Source organism: Beta vulgaris, chromosome 2 (assembly GCF_026745355.1).
Source record: "Beta vulgaris subsp. vulgaris cultivar EL10 chromosome 2, EL10.2, whole genome shotgun sequence".
Classification (NCBI taxonomy): domain Eukaryota; kingdom Viridiplantae; phylum Streptophyta; class Magnoliopsida; order Caryophyllales; family Amaranthaceae; genus Beta; species Beta vulgaris.
Genome location: NC_079203.1, coordinates 37269206 through 37277935, shown reverse-complemented (window position 1 = coordinate 37277935; position 8730 = coordinate 37269206). Strand labels below are relative to the sequence as shown.

The window sequence follows — 8730 nt, the reverse complement described above, 5'->3', positions numbered from 1 at the left end:
CTTGAGTAACTACAATAAAATTATAGCTAGTACAATTACTTAATCTTATTTTTAGCCCTATATTTTTAATGACTCATCTTGGCCGCTGATTTTGTTGGCCTTTACAACATCCAACAAAAGAAAATTATGTGAATGTTAATTATGAATTTATTAATGTATAACTACTAATTTTAATTTAGTTTATACCTTAAAGTTAATTAAATGAATGGTGTAGATTTTAGATTTAAAATGAATGGTATAAATTAGACACATTATCAAGGCTCTTGAAAAATTCGGTGTTCACTTTAAAAACCTTGAATGCGATTTATTTTTTAAAAATTATTTTACAATTTAATGTTTATATATAATCTTTTTATAATTTGAATCACATATTGTATGCATTTAAATCTAGTCTATTTAATTGAAGATCATTCGTTGAGACCACCTAAGATATTCAACGATTACATGATAAATATGGGTTGTACTAATCAGGTAGCCCTCAATGAAGGGCACAACTGCACAACACAAGTGTCTCGGTTTGAAATAAAATTGTACTCCCTCGGTCCCAAAATATAGTTTCCATTTCTATTTTGGGAGTCAAGTTTTAAAAACTTTGACCAAATATTCTTACTAATGTATACAAAAAAAATATTCATGAGGGGTCTTGTTAGATTCGTCTCAATGTGTAAATTCGTAATATCAACTTTTTATATTTTTTATTAATAAGAAATAGAATATATCGTAGGTCAGAAGTACGTTTTGGAGACTGTGCAAAATGAAATGGGAACTATATTTTGGGACGGAGGGAGTACCATTGTAAATGCTAATTGTTGAATGTTTTGTTGGTTGTTGTTATCTGCCTATTTTGGCAAAGCAGTGAGATCACAGAGAGAGAAAAGGACAATGTGTGTGTGTGGGTCCCAATAACAAGGTTAAGGTTGTTTCTCTCTTTGGTTTCCCGTTTTCAGCGGCTTCTTCTTCCAAATTACCCATCTCTCTCAACTTTCACTTCCCCCCATTTTCCCCACTTTTCTCTCTTTATCCATTCATATTATTCTCATTTTACAACAAACAAACAAACAAACTTCTCTGTGATTCTTGGGAAATTAAATGTAAAACAACAAACTTCCCAAAAAAAATAAAGCGGAGAACTTTCACCGGCGACTCACCGGAGCTCCGGTGAAGGTTTCCCGGAGACTCACCATAAATTTACCATAATACCCAGATCGGATCTTCCCTTTATATGTCATTGCCACCATTTTGTTAGGGGTATTTCAGGGATTTCCTTCTGAAAATGTGGAGGAAGTAAATAAGAAATTTGGGTTATTTTTGGTTTATTTTTTATTTATTTGGTTCTTTGCACATTGTGGGTAGTTTTATTTTTGGGGGGTTTTTGGAAAAGAGAAGAATTTGGGAAGGATTTGTTTGTGGTGGTATAGATGTCAGATATTGAAGAGAGAATGAAACATCAGCAAAAGAAAAAAAGTGGTGGGTTGAAATTTATGGGGATGTGTTTTAGTTCTAATGAATCTCAGCAACAATCTTTGCAAGAGCAGCCACATTTGCAGAAACAACAATACCAACAATATCAACTTCATAGACATCAACAAGTTCCTCGTCATCCTAGAGGTATCATTCTCTTCCATGTTAAAATTAAAAAAGAATAGTGCTTTTTTTAGTTTCATTTATTTGTTGGGATTTTTATTTTGGAGATATTGTGTGTGTTTATAATGGGTGTCTCAAAGATGGAATGAATGAGGTTAATCTATACTTGTATATATGTATGTAGTTTGAAGGATGAATGTGGCATATTCATGCTGAAGAATTCGCTATCTTATTTGAAATTATTCTCTATTTCTCAAGATTGCTTAGGACCAAGGTTGGATGGGTTATTGTTACAATGTTATCCAACTATGTAAATGTAAATTTCTTATGGAGTGCTTTCAAGATTGTGTTGTGTGGCATTATGATCTGCCAATAGAAGGGTATTGTTAGTTGCATAATTGAATACTCTGTTATCTTTTTTCCTACTCTCAAATTTCTGGTATGCAAATACTGGACCAAGAGACCGTGAGAGTTGAGGAAAAGTGGAGGAAACCTTGGAAGAAATCAGTTAGATAATCGTTTTTGGAGCATTTCAAATATCTTGTATTCATTCTTACCCTGTTATATTCCTTCAATTTTGGTGTTGGTTATTCAGGTGGAGGTGGTCATCGAGCTGCTCGAATGTCCCCTGTGCTAAATCAGGCTATAATGACTAAAAGTAAAGAAGAATCACGTAAAGGGGAGCAACAGAATAATAAGAGCCCAAACTTTTTGTTTACCCCTAAAGATGTGAAAGAACTCCGTCAACACCCTGAATACAGTAATGTTGACATCTTTACATTTGAGGAGATGAAGTTGGCCACGAAACACTTTCGACCAGATCTTATACTTGGGGAAGGTGGCTTCGGAGTTGTTTATAGAGGAGTTATTGATGAGAGTGTGAGGCCAGGATACAAGACCACAGAGGTAGCGATTAAGCAACTGAACCCAAATGGTTTTCAAGGGGACAGAGAATGGCTGGTACTTTTCATACATCTCTTGCTCTTTTGCTGGTTTATATTCATTATATCATCATGTGCATGTACTATTTAGAATCACTCAACCACACCAGTATTGCTTGGTTATGATTTGTCATATAATGAAAACATGCGTGAAGCTTAATCTTTGTTTAAGTTTGACTGGACTTATAAGTGGGGCCTGTTAGAGAGCACAAGAGGATGAAATGAAAGTATAAATCAACAATTAGCTTTACTTATGTGGGGTATGTAACAAAAATGACTAGTTGGAGTAGGCCTTTGTGTTAAAGACAGGGTTAAGATTCTATTCCTTAAAATTTAACGTGTGAACTTTATTCTCATTATCTGTGGTTGTAACACTATGTCTCTTATCTTCAAATTCATGTGCTAAATTGTTGGACACCCAAGTTAAACGATGTGGATCCTTAAATTCTGTCTTAGAACATGATTTGTGCTTTTGGCATTCAATTATAATTATCATAGATTGTGAATGGTGCAGACAGAAGTTAACTACTTAGGACAGCTTAGCCACTCCAACCTTGTGAAGCTGATTGGATATTGTTGTGAAGATGATCACAGGCTGTTGGTTTATGAATACATGGCATGTGCATGCCTGGAGAAACATCTCTTCCGCAGTAAGTAGCCATTTAATGACCTTTTAAACAATAATATTTATAGCAACTAATGAATTTTGTATTCTGGTTACATTATGTGGTGTGGCAAAATATTATTTGTATAGGTGTTAATTGTGCTGCTATCCTTTGCATTTTAGATTTTACTTTCTCAAGGAATCTGCATGCTTTTGTATAATATTTTTTAGATTTCCTTGAGAATAGTCATTGTGCATGATACATTTGTCTCACAGGGTTCTTAGATTAGATTCCTTCTTCGGAGCTTTAACTTAGCTGTTGTTTTCTTCTCCCCTTGTCATGAAGCATCATATATCATATAGATGTTTTGCTGATTCCTGACATATCTTCTTTCTTATGGAGTAATGTTTTTGGAAAATAATAGTCATGGTTATGTGAAGTAATGCTATATAAGCATATAATTGCCACTTTATAGATTGATTAGATTAGTTTTATCTTTCTCCCATAATATATTACTTTTGGCATAGATATCGAGAGCAACAATGTGAGTAGAACGCTTTTTTCCTTGCTTTACACATTTTCTTGTACTAAGGCATGTGTCCCTCCGAACAGCATAACATGAAAAGGGTGTATTCAAGAACAAATATAAGTGCGCCACCTTGAACTAGAAAGTATATACTTCCTCCATTTCTTTTAAATTAACCTGTGCCTGTAGGCACCCTTGCCAATACAATAATTTAAACCTTAATATCCTTAAATTTTAATAAGTAGAAATTATGAAAAATTAATACATTGAAAATATGCATAGAGACAAATCTAACTAGACATCATATGACTGTGATTTTTCTTTGAATACAAATCACAACAGATGGTCAAAGTAGTATATGTGAGTAGTGTCAAAGTCAAAATGTGTGTATTGAAAAAAAGGAGGTTATATCTTCGCGGAGCTCCAAATTAGTAATGTGGAGCTTCTTTTATGATGCAGGTAGTAGTAGTAAATAGTAATGATAAGAACCTTTATGAGTAGCAAATACAACGTAAGTCAATCTACATAGAACCACCAAATATGATGATCTCTACGCAAAGCCACCTCAGATTACTTTTGTCATGTTAGAGGTCCCCTGATTCATATTCTGATGGAAACATTACTAAAATGGTGTAAGATATCCTCTTTTGCATCTGGCGTATATCATATTCCAGTATTTGTCGTTATAATATTATGAGATTTGTATTACGTTAAAATGCTATGATACCCGCTTTTCAGTTTTCAATAAATGTTGGAATTCAAGTACGTAAACAATGAATCGTGCTTAGAAACTCTCTGAGATACTCCTCTGTATTTACCTACTTTTTTGTGCATGTTTGTCAATGCACTATTTCAACCTTAAATAACTTTCAATTGTATGCTAATAAAAATTATAACGATTGAATATAAATAAAGTACTTTTTGAGATAAATCAAACAAGATTCCATATGACTATATTTTCTTATATATTGATAAAATTTAAAAGATTCTATCTTCTTTAGAAGATTGTGAATAGCGTCAAAATTCCAAGTAAGTAAATAAAAGAATACAGACAACAACAAAATGCTAAAGCCTTTATCCCAAAATATGGGGTTGTTTGCATGAGCATAGAATATCTCATATGGTCGTCAGATCAACAAAGATATTTCCTTATTCTTCCTCCAATTCTTAATACATGCAACATTGGCAAAAGGCACATAAACCAAGGAGAAGGAGAGAGGGTGAAACATGATCCATGTGCTTAAATAATAAAATAAAGCTTTCTTTGTATAGTATTATGAAACATTCCAAAAAAAATATGTTGCATGTATTAAGAAACTGAGGTAGTACATTTTTTTAATCTAATGCTATATGCTCTCGGTAACCCATTCTCTTCTTCTTCTTTTTTGACTCCCTCATTAAGTCATCTTCAATCTCCCCCGACTTCTCTAGCTCCCCATCATCCCAACAACAAAAGTGACGTCATCTTCAATCTCTCCGACTTCTCTAAGCTCCCCATAATCCCCAACAGCCATTTAAAAGTGACGGCTAAGGGGGTTTGGCATTTTGAGCTATATAACAATAATGTCAAAGCCTTAATCCCAAATATCATGTTCGTGGCATGAGCCAAGAATATCTCACATGATGTCGAACAAATATCTTCCCCTATTCATTTTTTTTATTTAATGCTCTTGCAAACCTATTTCCTTTGACTTCTTTGAACTCCTCATAATCTCAACAAAGCAAAAGTAAAGTTTAAGGGGGGCTTTTAGGAAATACACACACTTACAAATATATGATTCCTAAATGGTCTTATTTATTATTAGGTGGTTCTTTGCATAATAGTATATTGATATAAATTTAACAATACCCCCAACCTGTACTTATTTAGTTATTTTTGGGATGTTCTAAAGTGCTTACATGCTTTTTACATCTATACTATCAAACATTACGTTTCCTCTTGTGCTCGTTGTTAATGTGAATGTTAAATATTACTATTGAATAGTGCACTAGGATTTAGGATGTGAAGAAGAAATTACAAGTAACTCACTCTTATTTTTCTAAAGCCAATAAAGCTAAGTGTCCTTTTTTTTTTCCTAATACTTACTAATATGTTTTGTTGATAATTTTGCTAGTATATTATACTCCATCCACTCATGAGAATTAGATATTAGAAAAATCTTAATACAACGTTAGCCATCTGTTTTTCATTGTTTTTTGTTTTGTCCCAAATTTGTAATCTTGAAGCAGCATTTGTGTATTAATAGAAAGTAGTTTATTTACAAAAAAAGAAATAAATTTTTTTTTTGAAGTACTTTTGTTGGGGGATAGTTACTGAGGATTTCATTTAGTTTGTGATTGAGAACTTTTTATTAAAAAAGGATTAACTGAATTAGTTTCTTAATGTTTTTTTAACTTCCTTATAAGGTTATATATACAAGTTTTAAGACATTGTTATCAAAAGCGACGCTTAATGGTGCAATGATATATTTAGACGAACATATTATAGTGGATGGATATTTATATGACAGATAATATAGAACAGAAAAGGTTAGTTAAGTGTTCAAAAACTTAGTTAAGTGGTGAAAAATATATGAAACTGTTAGGAATCTATTTCGGATAAATATTGACTATTTAAGATAGATATTAGAAATAGGTTTGTTATTCCTAAAAGGACTCTAGATGCAGGATGTATAAATAAATGTGATTAATGAATGAGAAGGATGACGGAAAATTAACTAAACTTAACAGAAACTGAAGCCATATCAACAATATAGTGTAATTAGTTTATTGGAAAGATGAGAAATAAGTAGGTGATGTTGGGTATTCCCAACTGATATGGCTACACTCTAAAAGGGAGGAGGTGATCCCTTAATGCATCGAATTGTTACTACATAGATGTTATAGGTGCTCATGAAAGATAGGTTGACAATAAGTTAACCTGCACATTTGCTATATTATTGGCTTTTGTTGAATTGTTGTAGTGACTATGTACTATGCTGTTGCCAGGAATGTCTTCTACTCTGACGTGGTTGAGACGAATAAAAATTGCTCTTGATGCTGCAAAGGGGCTTGCTTTTCTTCATGGCTTGGAGCGACAAATCATATACCGTGATTTTAAGACTTCGAATATTTTGCTTGATTCGGTTTGTTGTCCTCCCCTGCCTCTTTAGTTTTTTATAAGCTTAGCAATTTGTTTATATATGATATTTTGGGTGACAATGTGCAGAATTTCAATGCAAAACTTTCTGACTTTGGGCTTGCTAAGGAAGGCCCTATGGGAGACCAAACCCATGTGTCGACTCGTGTTATGGGCACTTATGGATATGCAGCTCCAGAGTATGTGATGACTGGTAAGCCTTTTTCATGACTTACATTTCATCCTTACCTTAATTTGAGGATATTAGTTTTTCACTTTCACAAATCAAATGGTTTCCTGCTAACTAACTTGCAGGGCATTTAACGGCAAGGAGTGATGTGTATGGTTTTGGAGTTGTGCTGCTTGAGATGCTAATTGGAAGGAGAGCACTAGACAAGAGTAGACCGAGCCGAGAACATAATCTTGTAGAGTGGTGTCGTCCACTTTTGAACAATAACAAGAAACTTTTACGGATTCTAGATGCAAGAATTGATGGGCAGTATTCACTCAAGGCAATGATGAGAGTGGCGACCCTTGGATACCAATGTCTTAGCCAAAACCCAAAAGGTAGGCCGTCAATGAGTCATGCAGTTGATGTTCTTGAAGCCATTTATGAGGAGGAGCGGATTCGGGACATGGCAATGTCAGCTCAAAATGAAGCTCCTAAAGAAAACCCAAATGTTGATCTCCAAGTGGAGAACAAAATCATCGCAGCTAAGAATGAAGAAGAAAGAGTTAATGTACCACGTCGAAGGAAGCGAGAGGGAAGAAGCAAAAGTGAACCTCAAAATGATGTTTTTGCTGCTGGTCTAAGTCTATCCCCCGAAGTCATCACTCACAATAAATCTTATAGAGATCAGCTTTCGGAATGACTTTTCTTTTTCGACATGCCATGCCAGGTCAAACTTGAAGCACGCACGACAAAGTGTTGTATCATCTCTCTCTGTTAACCAATACAATCCCTTTTCAAACAACATCAGATTATTATATCAGGTCTTGTATGTAGACATTGATGAATGATCAATCTAACATTTATCAGTTTAGTTATTATTTATGTCCAATGTTACTTGGAATTTTCATTTCACCTCAACTACCCATGTCGGATCCTTGACACTTGGACACTTCATTTTTATTTATAATTATGAAAAAGTTTCACAAAATAGCCGAGTCGAACACATATAAAGGTTGGACATGAGTATCGTAGTCCGAGTAACATAGTTTATGTCTCTTTTTGTTTTAGTATATTCTTTTTTAAGGAGAAAGAAAGTAAAGTAGTTTGATCACTAAAGTAACTTGCTGTTAAAGTAGCAATTCACTTGTTGCATATCAATAACTCTCAAAGCCTAATTGGAACATTTGAAGTGAAAATGTAAAATCAATAAAAGCAAGAAACAAAGAGAAAGCATTAAAGAACACCAAACATTTCGTGGGATCTCTCATACTTCTCTCCCAAGCACTGCCCACACATATATGGTAGTTCCCAAAGGTATACACTAAAGTAAATTGATGTCGAACTTCGCCCAAGGTTCTAACTCACCTTGATTTAAGGATCCCCCAAGGTTCTAACTCACCTTGATTTAAGAATCGCCCAAGGTCCTTTTCGCTCCATCTTCTCCTTGATTCACATCCATACAACCCAACATTTTCCCACTTGGTGATCGGATTAAAAGAGGAAAACACAAATACCCGTCTTACCAAATATCACTTAACAACGAAGACCAATTGAGGTGTCAATTGAGGTCAGGTACACTTCAGTTCGTCTCCATTCATAGCATTGTGAGCATATTTGTCGGGTTTTCGCAATCCGTACCTTCTTCGAAGACATGAGAGCAACTCCAGTGCTAGAGCAAAATGGAAGTTAGCTTAGAGTGTCACCTAGGTTTATTTATCTAACTCAACTTTAAGCCAAAACTTTCACAATGGTTAGTCACTATACTTGTTGCTTGAGTACGTCTC

The 8730-nt window shown here is 34.2% G+C and overlaps 1 protein-coding gene across 1 annotated transcript; it reads left to right on the top strand.

The window, feature by feature from the left end:
* Nucleotides 1–1174: 1174 nt before the first annotated feature.
* On the top strand, nt 1175–7685 carry LOC104886786 (probable serine/threonine-protein kinase PBL17). Its single transcript, XM_010671298.4, has 6 exons — nt 1175–1608; nt 2180–2544; nt 3040–3175; nt 6645–6781; nt 6865–6988; nt 7090–7685. Exons 1-6 carry the CDS (start codon nt 1419–1421, stop codon nt 7644–7646), a joined length of 1509 nt encoding a protein of 502 aa, XP_010669600.3. The 5' UTR covers nt 1175–1418; the 3' UTR covers nt 7647–7685.
* Nucleotides 7686–8730: the final 1045 nt, after the last annotated feature.

What these genes read in the sequence shown, in the direction of transcription:
- LOC104886786 (XM_010671298.4), top strand. Translation starts at nt 1,419, where the DNA reads ATGTCAGATATTGAAGAGAGAATGAAACATCAGCAAAAGAAAAAAAGT. An exon ending in AGTTCCTCGTCATCCTAGAG is followed by an intron (nt 1,609 to 2,179) that starts GTATCATTCTCT and finishes TTGGTTATTCAG; the next exon opens with GTGGAGGTGGTCATCGAGCT. An exon ending in AAGGGGACAGAGAATGGCTG is followed by an intron (nt 2,545 to 3,039) that starts GTACTTTTCATA and finishes TGAATGGTGCAG; the next exon opens with ACAGAAGTTAACTACTTAGG.